The sequence below is a fragment of the Gavia stellata genome, chromosome 21 (assembly GCF_030936135.1).
Source record: "Gavia stellata isolate bGavSte3 chromosome 21, bGavSte3.hap2, whole genome shotgun sequence".
NCBI lineage: Eukaryota > Metazoa > Chordata > Aves > Gaviiformes > Gaviidae > Gavia > Gavia stellata.
Genome location: NC_082614.1, coordinates 6,707,339 through 6,726,087, shown reverse-complemented (window position 1 = coordinate 6,726,087; position 18,749 = coordinate 6,707,339). Strand labels below are relative to the sequence as shown.

General features: G+C 39.1%; 1 protein-coding gene across 1 annotated transcript; it reads right to left on the bottom strand.

Moving 5' to 3' along the window:
- Positions 1 to 1,304: 1,304 nt before the first annotated feature.
- On the bottom strand, positions 1,305 to 18,367 carry UBE2L3 (ubiquitin conjugating enzyme E2 L3). Its single transcript, XM_059827656.1, has 4 exons — positions 18,341 to 18,367; positions 9,626 to 9,721; positions 5,473 to 5,659; positions 1,305 to 2,123 (listed from the first exon to the last, which is right to left on the bottom strand). The coding sequence occupies exons 1-4, from the start codon at positions 18,365 to 18,367 to the stop codon at positions 1,969 to 1,971; spliced, it is 465 nt and encodes a 154-aa protein (XP_059683639.1). The 3' UTR covers positions 1,305 to 1,968.
- Positions 18,368 to 18,749: the final 382 nt, after the last annotated feature.

Here is an 18,749-nt window from a genome sequence, read left to right as displayed (position 1 = left end):
GCATTATTTTATTATGAATCCGAGTGAGCGTGAATGAAACAAAATCAGTACCAACTTTCTGCAAATGAAGACACAAAGATGTGAAAATTTGGTAATAGACAGTGCTCTCACAAGCCTGAAAACACTTAGGAAATGCAAGTTTCCGTAAATAAGGTGAATGTGGTTTAACTTTATTTACTTGCCAAAGAATCTGTCTAAGAACACTTAAACATAATATTTCTTAGCTCCCTAACTTATAAAAAAATTTACTTTCAACAGAGGTGAGGTACTGGGCTGTCGTTGTTTACACTAAATAGGAAATGAAAGCCGGATGAGAGTGATGAATGAAGAAATAGCAAATATACAAGACATTAAAACCAAAAGAGACCTACCGCTCGACACACTAGTTCTGAAAGATTGCAAAGGCAGAGGCTGTATTAAAACTGAATTTAGGAGTACAGACAACCATGTGGGTGTGAGGGACTTTCTAATTCAACTTCCCGCACAACAAAATGGTAGGTACTCCCAGATACCTAAGAATTTCTGGAGACAAATCTGTTTGCTCAATAACATACCCAAGTTCGACAGGTGGGGAAGAGACGGCAGTTTGATTGTATGGCAGTTTGACTGTGGAGCTATGATCACACTTCAGACTGGGGAAGACAGGCAGTCAGGAGAAAAAGCAACAGAGACACAGTAAAGGATGCTCAATTCTGAACAGAAAGGGCTTCCTTCAGCATGCATAGGTGTGCCCTGGAGCAACAGGAAAACAGCTCTGCCTGATTCAGTTAGAATGACAGAATGATACTTGAAGTACTCATTAAATCATCTAACCTGTGTATTTTTAGCACAGAGGAACTGTAGCAGTGAAGTGTACTCTATTACAGGTTATTGCTTAATCCTATTCTCATACCATTTTCGTAAGAACTGTACAGCAATTGGGCTGGGAAGTGGCCTGAGTGCCATCCCATAAAACACAGATGTTTCATACGCGTTCTGATAGAAAAGTGTTCTGAGATGACTAGCAGTGCTGTCAGATTTAGTACTTGAATTCAAAATTAACATTTCCAAAATACCAATTTTAAACTCAAAAAACAGTTTATCACTTTGGTACCTCTCAGTCCCCGATTTCTGAAACTCTTCTGAGCTGGCTGCAATGTTGTTCTGTGCACGTTTTCCTAGCTACTCTGCATAGGTATTAAGAATAGAAGTGAAAGAAGTTTGTAATCACATTCCACTACTCGTTTACTACAGATTTCTTTTTTCCAAAGTTTTCCAAAAGCAGGACATAAGCCATATTTTAATTCAATCACGCACACAAAAACTTGGGTTTCCCCGTTTAATAAACATTTTGTGGTAACATCAGCCAGATTTACATAAGACCTGGACATTATTTCTGATTGTTTTTGTGGGGTTTGTTTGTTTTTTGTTTATTATGTTACAAACTGAAGTTAAGGGGAACTTGCAACAAGTCCCACAAAGCACAGTGCAACATTTAAAAAGAAAAGTAAACAAAACTGCCAAACACTCAATCATTTTCTGCCAGAACTGGGATATTTTTTCTAAGACACCCGTTTGGGAAGGGGGATAAAATTCAATGAAGAAGAAAATGAACTCAAGATAGTGGGAACTGCAAGGAAAAATAAGAAATGACAGCCACAACCTTTTCAATTTAAGGGCAGAATATAAGTCTAAGATATTTTTGATAAATTCTGACAAGAAAAAGAAAACAGCATACTTTAAAGTATATTGAAGCAGTGATTTTTAAACAAAGAAAGCAGAACTAGAACATCTTAAATTTTAATCCTTTCTTTACAGGTTACCTAGACCACTTTTGATTAAGAAAACTGTAGAAAGTTAGTAACAGCCACAAGTTAACACCAAAAGGTGGCACTTGTCAATTTTCCATAGAGTCCTGCTTTACGGGATGTCTCAAATGCACTGCTCCGATCTTCTATCATACGTTGCTGACATCAATTGTGTCAGATTTTAGTCCACTGGTCGCTTTTCACCATATTTCTTTGTAAACTCTTCAGCATTCTTACAGAATTTTTTACGGTCCTTAGAGTATTCTTCAGCTAGGTCAGCCCGAAGGGGATGCTCGGGCTGTGGATCATTCACCAGTGCTATGAGGGACTGGATTACTGTCAAAAGAAGTATAAATACAGTCAGAGACCAAAACGGTTAATTTTTAAAAATCAAAGTGTAAGCAAAATCCCCCAGTAAGAACAGAGCTTTAACTGCATTTAAATACATCCCCATAAATCTAGGGTCTTTTCAAAAGCAGAGCATGAATAAGCTATAGCAGTATGCCAAGATTTAGCTCAATGACCGTGAATGAACACCAGAAAATCGTATTTGTAAACAAAATCAACTTGAATAGAGACCAAAACGCACTACAAATTATTTCCCATGTAACTGGCATCCTATCTGAAATACTCTCCTATGGCTAAGAAAGAAACTGTTTCACAGACAAATTCACCTAAAAGGGATTGGGTAAAGATGGAATTTCCATCATGAAACATTTTTTTCCTAACACCTGTCACAATGATGCAGTTGTAGCTGAGCCTGCTTTCGGAAACCATTTCTTCAGCTTTATTTTTCTATGACTCTTACTTCCCATAAACAGCAGACAATTCTTCCCTTTATTCTAAACTGCCAAATACATCCACTAGCAGAGATACACCAGGCAGCAAATGGATAAGAGCTGCAAGATGCTTTTCACCCCACTGTTCACAGCCATTTCATCAACGTCCTCCTATCACTTTCAAAGGAAATGTCATTCTTAAAATAACTGAACTGTACTTGACATTTATGCAGTGAACCTCGCATACTACAATGACATTTATTGCTACATTTTCCTCATATACATTCTTGCGACCATTTAAAGCTAGACTGGTTACAACAATGAGGAGTTCTCATATCCATCCACTAAAAGGTGTATGTGTAACTGGGCCAGTCTCCAGGAACTGGGTACACAGAAAAAGCATTTCACTGCACGACAATATTAGTAATATTCCGTCTGAGGCAAGTTTGGGCTACCCAGAGTAATACAAAGCAGCACCCCAAGAGTTTTTAAAGCAAGTATAACAAAACTCTGTTAACTTCATGCACTGCACACTAGAGCCAGCTGCCTCCTCCTGAACTCACAGGAAACACTGACACCTACACCATCCCGCGGCAGGGAGTTCCACAGCTTGGCTACGTGTTGCACGAACAGTCGGAGCCTACCGTTTGTTCTGAAACTGCTACTTAGCAGTTTAACTGGACTCTCCCTAGTTCTGCAATGCAAGTTCTTACAACACTTACCACTCTGGTAGATACTAGAATACCAGAGTTGCTTCTTTCAGAGCATCAGTCTTTTCATGCTCATACTCTTTTCCACCCTTACCTGGTAGGAATGGGGAACATACCTCAAAACAAATACTCAGAAAAGACAACTGTCATCATCTTAATGACTACTTAGGAAACTAGCATCAATACTGCACGTGACAATCCCTTTTCACTCAGTAAGACACGCTGGAACACTACAGAGAAAGCGTTACTGTGTTATTAAGGTTATGTAACACACAAGCCAGAAAAAAGTAGGATTGTCATAAAAGGAGTTGCCTCGATATCCACAGCATTTTACAACTATACTGTCACAACAGTCTGTTTTATTAATTTATGCTTAATATTAACAAATACAGCAGTAATATACATGTTTAATACATGAAAGGTGAATGATTTATGATGAACCTAATTCCACTTTCTTGACACCTGACTGATCAAAATCAATCACTTTGATGCTGTACTAATAATGCTGCATTATTTCCTTGACAAAGGCCCAAGCAGCAAACAGACTGAAGTTTATTTTTCAGTGCAGAAGAATTCTGGAGAAAAAGGAATAAACACTTAAGCAGGGCTGCAATAACATTGTTGCAGATTCATACAACGTCGTAGTAACAACAGACATTACCACTAAAATGACTTCTTGAAGAAAGAGTTAAAAGACAAACGAAAGACCACAAAACAGCAGAAATTGAGAGATTTTCAATATTTTGGTACCTGAGGTTTGTTCCAAATTCTGATTTTAGCATAGTTTTTATTCACTCTCTCAGATAAAAAGGGAATTGCTACTTCTCAGGGAGACACTGACTATTTCCTGCATGCAAATGATTGCTTCAACAGTTCCAACTAATGCCAACTTGCATTTCAAGCTAGATAGAGACATGTCATTCCCTTATTTAACTAGAGAAGGCTCGTAAGATTAAGACAACTGCTAAGGTGTAAACAGAAACCTTCCACACATTGCTTCCACTTCATCTCTCCCAAGAATCTTTGTCCTGTATAATCTGGGATAAATCAACAAGAAATCATAAGATCTTCACTGACCTATTCAAGTTTAACAGGTTCTTTTTGCTGCCACCTCCACTTTCCCCAACATTCAACTGCTCGATCTTTTCCAAAACAACTATAGGAATTTTCCTACTTTGTCTTTGGGGCAAGATCATGCAAACTGTAAGTAGTTTTATTACCATACAGAAGTACACAGAAAAAAGAAATCTTAAGTATAGCATTGTTTACTATCAGGAATGCAGTTCAAGTGAAAACAACCTTAAAGGGGAGCCTGGAAGAAGGAAATACTTTCTTCTACAGAGCAAGATACTTCAGTGTCACTGAAGTTCTCACACTGGACTAAACTGCTACTCATTTGAATTAATATTATTAATAATAGGCAGCTTTTGCAAGGATGTTTGCTCTTTCTGCATGTACAATAATAAATGCTTAATACCAAACTAATCATTACCTGCCAGAAAACACAAAATTCTCACCCCAGCAACTAATGGAAGCAACAACAGAGAAAACCTACTCAGATCACACTCTTACAGTCTGCCACAGAACCTGATGAAACTTTTTTCCTTAAAATACTTAAATCTTTATCCAAAGACACTCTACACAAAAGATAACTGCTGTGAGGCTTACTAAGAGTTAATCTATGTTATGATTTCAGGTTTTGTTTGTGACTCCCTAGATGTTTCAAACCGTATGTTCAAATCACTGAGCCACACTGCAGATATTATAAAAGATACAAAGCCTTGAAGTTTTAAACCCTTTCTTGCAAGCATCCAGGAACGTACCGAACACCTCTGGATTATAAAGTCATTGTTTAAAAAGAAACAGAAAATAACCCCCCCACAAACTACCACCAGGATTTTTAAGTATGCCAAGGAAACCACCTTAATAAACTCTTCAGTCATGAAGAGTGTTGTGGTTTCCTGGAGGTGGACATGCCACACGCCAGTGTCATTACCTCATGTTCCAATAAGAAAATGAGATTCCAAAAGAGTTGCACACTGTGCTCACAACACGTGATTCATGACACAAACCTTACAACAACAAATATACCATAAGACCAGTGACCAGCTGACAAGCTGAAGCGCTATTAGCTTTAAGTTTAAACACAATACAAAGTTTCTCGATATCCAGTTCTTTCTCCATATGGAGTCCTACCTTGGTCAGTTTTGGTTGCTGGCTTCCAGTTTTCAGCACTAATTACTGGCAGACAAACCTGCCCCTTTTCATCGATGTTAGGGTGATAGATCTTTGTTTTAAATGTAATCTTAGGAGGTTTGAACGGATATTCTGCTGGGAAGTTGATTTCGATTCTGAAGGCTCCTTTATCATATGGAGGATTGTCCTGCAACAAGAAGGCAGAATGTCAAGAATCTAGCATATTCTAATGGATACGATTAAGAAAAGGCATGCTCCAGACTTTGATCTATCAAATGACCTCTTAAAAGGCACTTTCTTCCAACACATACTGCCATCTCTGTGTGTCAGGAAACGTTAAAACCTATTTGGTAAGAGAGAGGCAATACAACCTCTACAACATTTGTATTCACCCTGGAAAAAGCAGATTATCATTGTTCTGAAGTTGGCTGACATTTCTACTGGTTACAAAGCATCCAATCCCATTTACTCCAAGCTCAAGGTCTATCTAATGAGTAGTTTTATTCCCAACTTCGTATTTCAAAAAACATCGTAAACCCTTTCAAGATACAAACAGGAAGCCCAAAAAAGAAAATTGGTTTCTCTAAACCTAGCTATTTTACATGTCTCACAACATGGTGGTATGAACAGCAAAGCAATTTGATTTGTCAGATTTCCCTGTATGTTCTGAGAACGTTTTTGTGCTGACTACACAAAAATCTGCTGAGCATTCATTGGTACTAAAGATAGATATTCACTGTGTCTGCTGATGAGAACATTCTGAATTTGTATGCAGTTTTAGCACCCGCTTTTATCAGATCATTTTTGAAGGAGCATGATGAAGAGAACCGTGAAGTAAGCAAAGTAGTTCTTCATGCTGAAACAGAAAAAACAATGTCCAGAATCGCATTTAGAAAACCTGTTAGACTATTGATACTGCTTCAAATACTAACTGCAGACGAAATGAGAAGAAAAATAAACCATTGCTACATTTAAAGTTTATGAAAATACCATTCTGCACTGAAAACAGTAACTATGGCATGAAGCCTTTCCAAACACTCTGGGAACAAGAATCAAAGGATGAGAGTTTCCAGTTGGTGTGAAGTATAATCACACACATTCTTCATCAGCAACCACACCATTCCCTGCAATCAAACCCACTCCAGAATTTAAAAAAAGGTTTACCAATATTTGGGGTTGGGGAGTGTTCTATTAAAATATTATTCAACAGAAAACATTTAATTTTAGTTTCATCCATACGGAAAAGTCTGGTTATGCGTTTCTAGGAAATACAGCACAATTTTTGTAGTCAAGGGAAGAGGTAACTAGAGTGACGTTAAAATCAGTTTTTATCCAAGCAATCCTAAAAGCTTTGGAAGTTTAACAAGTAACTTTTTGGTGGTGGTGACAACTTAAGCAGTTCGTGCCCTCTCTCCCCATGGCTCACTTGTTCTTACCTCCATCACACGCTATAATTTGTGAGGATGTTCAATGAACTGATACGGGAACTGACCTGGATTAAAAATGTCCATTTTCTCCCTGATTGTCAGTCAGAACAGTTCTTCACTATAACTCACCAATAAACTGAACTAAAAACCTATTTAAAGGGTTGCTCATGTTTTAAATAGACAAAACACAGAATATTCAAGCAATTAGTTTCCAATAATTTGTTACATTTATTTTGGCACTGACAAGGGAGAGAGTCAAAATTACAAATACTAAACACAAATGACAAACACGACTGACATCCACCTGGAGTATTTTTGCTCTGCAAAAGTTTGTCCATAGCAAGCAGTTTTGATTAAGCGAGATGAAATTCATGGTACACCAACAGTACCTCTTAGAAGAGCAAGGAGCCTGGGGTAGATAGTCTCGTTTTGATGTTGAAATCAAACAAATAGTGTACCTTTTCAACTTACAGTACATAAACTATCTTATTCTACAGTTTAGAACAGGAAAAGAAGTTGACAAGCTGTCTTCAAACTGCTTCTCAATTGAGCAAACACCCTTAAAAACAAATAGTTCTTCTGAAGAACAAAATATGTCACATAAAAGAAAAACTTTTAAAGCAGTATCTTTCACAGTAATTCTTATGAACACTGTTAAAAATATTAACCTTCGTATCTTTCACACCTTCATTAAGAAGCTGATCAAAATAACACCTAGTTACAGAGTTTAATAATCAGTAACTCCTTAGTCCTACTGAAGTACGACTAATACATCTTTAAACGCTAAGCAAGAACATTTTCTAAAATGGAAACAGCACGTAAAACTTCAAAAGCAGAAACTCAGCAAAAAAAAGTTAAACTTGCAACCAGCTTGTATATTACATTAAGCCATCAACGCCAGCATCACAATGGCTAAAAAAATTATGCTAAGACTAAAGCATCTTCTATAGTGTATCCTCAAAATAACCATACTACTCTTTAAACACACACACTTTAATAATTCCTATAATAAGTAAAATTTAATGACAAAATTCTCTCTTAATGATATCAATAGTGAATTTAAGGCTATTTCCCTTTCAACAGGGCACATTATAAATCAAAAGGCAGGTATGAAGCACGGTTCAATGCATCAATGTTTAAACACTTATGTTGTGAACCTTTGCAAAACAAACACTAAGCTCATACTCTGGTGAGCAGAAACTGTTGAAGAGATGCTGTACAGCACATACTGCTAATTTTAACAGGAATAAACAAGCATTTTGGTGTTTTACTTTATTAGTCATATTTACCAACCTTATACCGCTTCAAAGTATTATCAAAGCAGTAAACTGTTATACATGAACCACAAATATTAGAGTGGCTTATTAAAGCATATTGTTTCTCAGCCCTGTCAACTTTTAATGTCAAATCCTGCTTGCTTTATTTGCAAGAATAGCCTCAACCACTCAGAGGAATTGCAGGAATGTAAGTAAACAGTAAACTAAATGTATTCTACAATATTTAAAGCGCAAAGGCCTAGCCGTTATCTTAGCCTGTGTGATCTCAATTCAGGAATGGCCTCCAACTAACAAAGCAGAGGCACCGCTAAAGAGACATTTCAAAGTCTTGTAATAAAAAGATGTACAGTGGTTGGGGGACCTTTTCGGTAGCACCCGAGGAAAAGCAGAACTGATGCCCTAGTGACACAGCCTCTATTGCTGCAGACTTCAAAGTAGCTCATGTAACGAAGGGAGCATGGGCCATGGCAGTGGAAAATAAAGGAGTTGAAAATCCGAGTGACTTCAACCAAGGAATTCAGCATACCAGATTTTCTGCTTTTTCCTTCCTAACAAATCCCTCTCTATTTGACTAATACAGTGGTTATCTACTTCTGTTAAACATTCTCTTAAAAGACTGTAGTGCTTTTAAAAAATTAAAGTGAGTTGGGGGTTTTTTTGGCATTAATTAAAAGAAAGTCTCCTCATGTAGGCATTAAAGAGTTCACTTCTGAAAATCAAACTTTTTCCAATACTCAATTTTATCCTAGAAATAAATCTAATTGATTTAAGAAAAATAATTTATTAAAGAGTAAACAAAATATTTCATAACTAATTTTTTTTCCTATGATGATTTTGTACTTCAAGCTTAATGTAATAAACTACAAACTTCATATGCTTCCCCCTTCCAACACCTCTCCCAAGTAACCGAGTGCCATCACTGAGCCCGCAGCCCTCACCAGCTGCAGCCATGTGTTGGATCAGGCCTACAATTATGAAGCATCCAGGCAGGTATTGATCAGAGAAGTCTAGAACACCTTTCAATTATGTATGGATTTTTCTTCAGACTAGTTATAAGAAAAACCTCCTAACATTATCAAATTTTGATAAAACAAAACACAGAAGACACTTAAATAAAATGAGACAGGAAGATTACACTATTAGCCCAAGATTACACAAGATGTCTGAAAAGAGACAAGAATTAAATCCAGGACCACACTTCACTGCCCAGAGTATGTTTAAGACACTGCAGTATAATCTATATAAACTTATGTTAGATTTATAAACAACTAGCTTCTGCACAAATGTGGCCACAACTCTGAAAGCCAGGTTTTGTAACAGAGATTCTTGTCAGGGTACACAAATTATCTAATGGTCACCAGCAGCGCTACTGAACTGTGGATTTATGAGACAGAAATGATCCTCATTTTATTTTAAAGCTCATTAGAATAAGGAGTAGTCTATACTCACAGGAACAATAAGCCCTTGCCAGGTCAATAAATTAGCTTCATCAACCTGGATATTACGGAAGTTTTTCATTCCACATTTACGGATTTCTTCAAGCTCCTGAAAAGCAAGGAAAGCGTAAGTGTAAGTTAATAACAGTATTAAGCAAGATGCGCACACTTATTTTTCAAAATGCTTAGAGGTCAACGTGGGGTTTTTTAATGTTAAAGAAACTTGAGGTTTTAGCGGTGACAACCCACGCAATTAGGAAAGAAAATTTTGTACCTGTGAGCAGTAAAGTTATCTGAGGCAAGGTATTAAAAACCCCTTATTGTTCTATATGTCAGGAAAATACAAAAATGCCTTGCTATTAACACCATTACAGACACAATGAAGTAGAAGTAATAAAAACATTTTAAAATGCACTTTTTAAAATCTCAAATGCAAATTGTTGCCTTTGGTATCAGACTATTGATAACTCTGTGAAGCACAGAAATAAAGTGTATCTTAGAACTTGTCTGAAGGAAAATAGTGATTTGGAAGAATTATTTAATAACAGTTTTAAACACAGAAAGTCACTGAACAGGCCAATTATTTCAACTGAAAATAACAAATTCCTGCATGACCAACTTAAATTGATGCTAACTCAGAAGAATATCAATCTAAGCCAAACTAGCCTTATTTAGGCCAATAACTTGAGAAGATACAATTTTATCTCTGTTTTGTACCTCAAAGTTAACACTATATATTAAGACACCTCTCTTTATAGCTGTATCACTCTTGAACTAGGTATCTTTCTGCACCAACCAATCACCAGTGGAACCATTTTTGATCAGTTAGTGATCCACATATCCAAAACAAGTATTTAGGTATTTTTATATTCAAAATTATGTACAAGCCCTAGTGTAGCAACTGTTTCATGGAGTATTTAATAAGAGCTAAAAAGAAACACCTCAAGTTCCACTTGTTATGGGGAAAAAAAATTATAGCCCTTTGCTGTTGAATTCAGCAGTTTTATCTTTAAAGAGAATTTAACTGAATTCAAATTCAAAAAGTGATCCACAGTGAAATATAAAACTTTTCCAGTGCTTTCAAAACTGAAGCACATACATGCATGTCTACATAGGTTAGGAGAAATGTTGCTTATACAGCAACACTGGTGCACCCTGCCAGCGCACAGTTCTTCACTGGGTGCTAGCATATTTGCAAAACTAGACTGTATATTAAAAAGATAAAACCGCCAACTACAAGCAAAGGCACTATATGCTGAAAAACAAAAAAGATCAGCTTTCCTGGTACAAGTGCAGTACTGCCCATGTTTTTTTTTTTCTAATATAGCTTTATGTTCATCTTGCATTAAACCTTTCTGCATCTGACTGGCAGAGATTTAATATGTGCAGTAATCTCTTGCATAAACTTAGCATCATGATAAAATGCAAACCCAAAGGGAAAATGATATTTCCAAATGCACATGAAACAACAAATCACATGACAGCCACACATCAGAAGATGAACATTTACATTCCCACCCACTGTACCTACGAAAGCAAGAGCATATTCAGAATACAGAAGTTTAACCTTGGAGTCTTGGATGTTGAATTGATGCCCAACACAGTCTTCGTGACACTAAACCCGACTATTTAGTCTAGACCTGTAGATTAATCCCCAAATTCCACTGCTGCTAGATTTACACAATATCACAGTCAGTTTGGGCTTTTTTTTTTTAAAAAAAAAGAGTAAAAGGATTATTCTATTTCCTTAAAGCAGGAAAATATATAAAAAACCACACAAAAATAATCCCATGAAGCACATTTATAGGGATACAGAGCAAACCAAAATACTCAAAAGAAAATAACCTTTATTATCACAGCTATAAGAGATCCTTTACAATCACTGATACTGCAAATCCACACAGTGCCTTACAGTTGGCTCTGAGCGCTCAGTGCACAAAGCGGCAACTCAGGGAGAGTCTGACTGATACCAGGCTGACTCTTCCCTGACAGGGTCAGGAGAGCAACTCACTCAGAACAGCGTTTTGAGCAGCTCACTCTCTACGCTTACAGAGCTGTGAAGTCCTTGCAAACCACTGCTCCACAAGGTGTAAGGGATAAATCCCATTCCACGCTAGATATAATGCATCAAACGTTGGGAACAAAATAAGCTAATTAACCAGTACCTATTTAAGCATGAATTAACATGCATCACAAGTGCATTCACTCTAAAACAGGGAAAGGAAAATGAGTTTAGACAATTTTCTACTTACTATATTAAAAACATTACACATACGACAGAAGTCTCCCCCGTAACATCCCAGTGGGAGTGCAGCTTCCCTGCAGAAGCTTTTATCACAGGTCCAGATGACAGCATTACACTGCTGCTGGCCCAGAGAACAATTGCCCAGACACAGAAAAAGGGAGGACTATGACTCTAATTCAGGTATGTTATTAAGCTAATAAAACAAATTAAAAAAGCATGGCTTCACATTACTGGAAAATTAAACACCTATATTTTATAATTAGATTCAGGTTAAAAAATTGGATGCTGAATTAAGAAATGCAAGAATCCAGTACCAAGATCATTACAAAATTATAAAACTTTGTACAAAAGCAAAGTAAAGTTTAAAACAAATATGCAGATTGCTCCCCTTTTTCCCCTCAAGTCCACCACATGAGAGAGGGAATTAAACAGCCTAGAAGACACTAAAGAACTAACAAAAAATGATTCAGGACATCTTCCTCTTTAAACTGACACATGAAGCCTTTGCAGGAATTCACTTTCAAAATCAAAAAAGTGGTAAATGTGTTATCAGGACTATATTCTGTGCTTCCCCTTCTGCTGCCTTGGGTCCTGTAGTAGTAACTAACAACTGAAAAGGGAATAGATGGGGATAAACCAGGCAATTCTTTTCCTCACACACAGGCATGACTGCAAAGGTCATGAAGAATCAAGCCTACCTTAGCAGAGGACTTGCCTGAACTACGTGCTTAAGACAGGCTCCAATTTATATGAGAAATTACTTTTCTTATACTAGAAGTGTTTGGGATTTCATACTCCACTCCAAATTAATCAATTCCATGTTAGACTTATTTACAAATAGCTTTTTTTTTTCATACTACTCTCCCCACAAATACAATGTAATCCTATACTTCCAAGTCAGACTTTTAGTATCTGGTGCATCAGGAGTGGCAAAAGATTCACCATTCACAATTTAAGGGTTGGGGAAGAATGTTTTTTTGTTCCCCCGCACCCCCAGCAACTGCAAAACCCATAATAAAGATCTGACTACCTCAGAGACAGACACAGCTACAGTATAAACATACTGTTAAAAAAGTGAACGAGCTACTAAATACTTTCAAACAGCACAGATTAGAAGTTAATACTGCATTTAACATCAGCTTGAGCAACTCCAAAGGGACAAAAATTATTTTATGAGGTAAAAGGATATAGTCCAGATAAGTATTATTTTGAAATAAGTAACAGTCTAAGACAGTAAATAGATTAATTTCTTTTCTTGTCCTCCACCCCTTAATTTTGTCAAGTAACATAATTAAAGGAGCACAGGAGGACTGTAACTAAAGGTTAGAAGACTGCAGTAAGAATTTCAATCAGTCTTTCAATCCCCACACTGTTATCAACCTTGCACGTGACCTTGCTGCACTGGTTTCCCCATTTGTAGAATAGAAATGTCACCTTCTTTCACAGGGCTCTCTTGAGATGTGATGTTTGTAGTTTGGGTATGTTCAGAGAAAGTGTTATATACAGCACATGAAATGGAGAAAACATTGTTTCAGAGGTGGTATCTTATCTTCAAATATAATGCTGAAGGTAGTCATAGAAATACATACCACCTCTCATATATAATCAATAAGGAGTTAAATTTTTCATCTCCAATATTGTGTAATCATTTGTGCTGCTCAAAGCAAAAAATAAACTAAAGTAAGTGGCATCAACTTAAAAGGTAGTAAATATTTTAAAAACCCTGCAACTGTTTTGGGACTCCTCTAAAAAAACCAAGTGAGGTAGGAAAACACAGTGAAGACAAACACTTTTAAGAGTGTAATCCAAGAACACAGGAGTAAGTGTAAAAGCTCATACTGACTTCAGTAACTTCTGCATCAAGCCCAAAATGCTATTAAATGCACAAAGAAAAACGAAAGCCTACTGAATAACTTTAAACCATGTTTCTCTAGTGTTTACAATTTATGTTTACCTGTTTATAAATACATTCTCTAAGAGAAGTGTGACAAACTTAAACAGGCTCCAAGACGCTGATAAGGAACTGGCCAGTTTTACTTTCTGAATCTCATACAGTACAAAGAAGTGTTAAAACACCTCAAAAATCAAATTTAATTAAAAAACCCAAAACAACACAAAACCAACCAAAAACCCAAATAGATTCTAGCTCTTATAAGAACTATTATTAAGTTTCCTCTGCAACATTACAACCCTGTATATTCACATGCCTTTTAGTAATACTACTTATTGGCAAACTATTTTATTAAAAATCCTTTTGTCAATTCTCAGTTTCAAAAAGGGAAAATGAATCGGTATTCTCACTTCTGCATAAGGACTATCATACATTGCTCAAACCCACATTTCCCTTGCTACTGAGAACCAGTGTTTGGATCAATTTAGAATTGTTTTTCAAGTATCAAAGTTGTTTAAAACACCTTTATTTGGAAGGGCGACGGTGTTTACAAGACCACAGCATACTGGAGATCGCAGGCCATCTACAGCAGGTACCTGGGTGTGGCCTTGTGTTTGTATTTTATCATGGAGTTCAACAGTTGCATAAATGTTTGACTATGCAATTATGGAAGCGAAGTAAAACCAATAAGATTAAAATAATTGTCAACGTACCTCACTTCATATGTGAAGTGTAATTTACTCTTTAAATCTATTTTCAATTTTTAATACTAAAGATACTCTGAACATCTGAAAACCGGGCAACAAAAGTGTGGATCTTACGGACACCTTAGCTCGATCATATCACAGATCAACACAGAAGGGAGTAGCTCCACACATGGGACACAACAGCCTTCTCAGATACTACCTAAAAATGCCTGTTGAAGGTGCATCTCAGTACCACACGTTACTACACCACCAAGTAAGTACTCTGACTATCCAGCACCAAAATAGCCTTCCCTTTGCAACTACCCACTACCGCTCCACATAGCATTTAGCTACGGATATCGCATGGAAAACGGCTTGTTTTACATTAGTGGGTGGCAACTGTGAAAAGCATTTCATTGAAATCTCTGGCATGTCTCTTGGAGATCTATGTTCCCAGTCATACATGTTTGGAGACAACTTGTTTTTTACAAGAGGGTCATGAAGCAAAGTGGCTCCCTTAAAAGAGAAGCCTTAGAGCCTTTCCTAAACATAATTACTCCATATTTGCCTGTTTTTACCTTGAGAGATCGTCCATAACAACATATCCTTGACAAAGACTGCTTTATTCCCACCTCTCACATTTCATGAGGAGTCAAGATCTGGCAACTATGGCTCTTTGAAGAGGTGTAATGGTGGCTCATAGATCAAAACTCCACCTCAGATGTCACTGGAATATGATTCATTAGCTACGTTTATTTCACATTTTTGCTAACCTAGGTGTGCTCTGGAAAAGACACACCTTCACTGATTTTTTGTAAATCAGTAGAGAAAACTTCAGTTAGGCTACTTGATGCTATAAAGCTCTGCAAAAATAGGCCATAAATAAGGTCTTTGGCCTAAGAAATGTAATTTGCTCAAACAGAGTCTGAGATAACAAGACAATCTTATTCTTGTTATAACTTGACTTCATGTTTAAAATTGAACTGTACAAATACAATGGCAACATTTGTTCACAGGGAGGTTTGCAAACTGAAGATACAAATGGCTTCAACAGTCTGAAAAGGACACCCATTTCCACCTGGAAGGTGGAAACTATACTCATACTCCCAGTCTTCTAGAGGCAGACAGTGCGTTATTATGGACTTACTACATCCAGTCTCTTTGAGCCACTGTGATTAATATGAATAACTACGATGCATGACACAAGTCTAGAAAAAATGCAGTACTTCAAAATGTTGGCAAGACCTTAAGGAAATGGGAATTGCTTTATTTTATGTGACCTACAAAAGGTTCAAAGTTTATTGTCACTTACCGAAGACAAACTTGATATTTAGCTCAAAGAAAATACGGTTAATGCTTATCCTAAATTACTTTAAATATAATAGATTTTTTCAGTGTGTCACTCAATTTCCTTTATTTATAACTACTCATCATTCTACGACCCCGAGAAAGACATAGCACAGACTCTTCTATATTGCAAAACTTCAACAATTAAAGACTTTTTAAAGTAGATATATGAATTTAAAACTTAAATAATGATATTAGGTTGATACACATGCGAGTTTGGACGGTCAAAATATTATGCTGCAGCAATCCGGATTACATCATCTGTATGAGAGCTCTACTTTGTTCCTACTGAGATGAATGGCAAAACTCAAAGCCATTTGGGCTGACTCGACTCTCCAAAAGGCATGAAGGTGGCTGCTTATTTAATAGCCTTTACAAGTCGTGTGATACAGCATCTCGCAGCTCTTGAACTGGCTTAAAAAACGCACACAACATGCACAACCCCCAAATATCAGGAATCAAAAATGAAAGTTAAAATGTAAGAGGGAAGTTATCAATGTCTCCTTCCTTCCTACACCACTCCCTCTGAAAAGCAACTGCCACACCGTTTTTCTAGAAAAGGAGGAGGTCACATTGTCAAAAGCCATTTTTACGGCATTTTAGTGTAAGATTAAAGTACCAACTAACGTTTTAGAAGTACAGTGGAACTGGGAGGGGCGGTTAAAAGCAAGAGATACTGCAGATATTATGAACAATTTTTCTTGCCCTTCAGATTTTTATGTTCTATTTTAAATTTAAATAGAAAAAATAATTAGAAATGTATTTTTTTCCTACTAGAGTAGTAGTGATGTGCTTTTGAACAATTAATGGATTTTTTCAGAACAGGAAGAAAAGCTGCCTTACAAAAAGATAAAATTAAATGGTTGTTTACTATCTGAAACTAAGGGGATCCTTATTTGAGTATAAAGCAACAGACATACTGATTATGACACTAAAGCTGTGACAAAACATAACAGCTATCAAAAATGAAATAAAAAAATGAATGCCCCCTGATGAGGATCCTTAAGGACAATTAAAGGTTTACACCTACTGATTTAATATATATTAATGACTCTGCACAGTGTATTTACCATTTAATTTTTAATTGTTCCATAGTGCATTTAAAACAACAAAACTAGCCTTATGAAAGCACTGCTGATCTATTGGTTTCTTCAGAAATGACCGAGTTATAATGGTTAATTATGTATCTGCAAAATTAAGGAAATCCAACTTCAAAACCTTCCATCTACATGTCCTAATGAAATCCCAGGCCTATTAGGGGTCAATGTCCTTGAAGCCAGCTGCAAATCCAATATTAAAAGACTAAGTTTAACAGAATCACCCATATATCTGACAAATTCTAGTACATGGTTACGTTGCACCCCACAGGGACAGGTTTTTTAACAAGGCTAAACCATCACCTGGCAGTTACAGGGTCTTTCCCCTACGTCTCACAGGACCAGCCCGTAAAGTTCATTGATTTATGGTACAGGCACTTTGCATGCAAATACTGTAGGATATTGCCATAGCATTTCACAGATGACTAAATTTTACGCCACTATGTATGCATGTCCGAGGCAAACCCCACTGCATACAGTTTGTAATGTTAATCGGCAATTATATACAACACATAAAATAAACTTGTATGCTTTGGGGGCAATGGTTATGATCTTTCTAAGAAGTACCTTACTTCTCAAGCAAAATGATGAGAAACATAAATCCAAGCAGTATTTTACAGTAAACTATACATGCTCTTGGTTAAAACCCAACTGAGGCCGAGTTTACATTTACAAGTATCATCCACACTTTAGAACAAACAGAGTGAAGACAGAAACATTACCGCGTCTGCAGTGAATGAGGAAACTTCTGAACCCAGGTCCATATTTCAGTGTGATAAACCTCTTACTCATACAAGGAAGAGGCTACTCTCCGAAACAACAAAACCAAAATTGTTTCATCCCTGGGCGTTTGGGGAAGGCTCCTTACCAAGGGAAGCGCGGGGGGAGCGGAGAACCCCCACCCGCAGGGCGGGAGGAGGGGGCGCTTCCCCGCCGCCCGGCCGAGCCCTCCCCGCGGGCAGGGCCGGGGACCGCGCCGCAGCTGCGGCGCCGCCGGCGGCGGGGCGACCCCTCAGCGCCACCCCGGGGATTGCCCCGGCCCCGGGCGGGGGCCGAGGCGTCCCGGCAGCGGCGTTTCCTTCCCCCCCGGCCCTTCCTCTTTGCTTAGTCACCGCAGGAGCCCCCCGAGGGAGGGGGACGGGGCGGCCCGGGGCGGCCCGCGGCGCCAGCCGAGCGCCCCCGCCCAGCCCCGGGCGGCGGCCGGGGGCCACGGAACGCTGCCGGAGCCCGGGGCGGCGGCGGGGGAGAGAGCGAGGCCCCTCACGGCCGCGGCCTAGGTGCCGGCTGCTCCCGTTCCGGTCGCTCCAGCCCGGGGTGCCACCGAGGGGAGGGGAAGAGGCCACCCCGCCAGGCCGCGGCAGGGGAGGCGGCCCCCCGCACCCGGAGGGGCGCCGGGGCGGAGGAGGGGGGTGCCCGCCGCCGCCCGCCCGCCGGCCCTTCCCGGCGCGGCGCTGGCTGTTACCTTCATCAGCCTCCTGCTGGCCGCCATCTTGGCTCTGCTGCTGCCGCCCCACAATGCATGGCGGCGGCGGGCAGGGCGCTAAAGCCCTGCGCTTCCTGGGGCGGTGGGCGGGCGTGGGACGGGCTGGGCTGGCGGGGCTCGGCTCGGCTCGGCTCGGCTCGGCTCCGGGCCCGCCCCGCCGGCCGCACCGCTGGCGGGGGGCGGCGGGCTCCTCGCGGCGCAGCCCCCCGTCGGCGCGGGGCCGTGCTCCTCTCGGCGGCTCGGCCAGCGCCTGTGCGGGGCGCAGGGCTTCGTCCCGCGGGGAGAGCGGGCAGGAGAGGCTCCGTGCCAGCCCGAGCCCGCCGTGCAGCCCCGCTGCGGCCCGCGCAGCGCACACGCTGCCCTGGGGGCTGAGGGCTCCCGGAGCCTC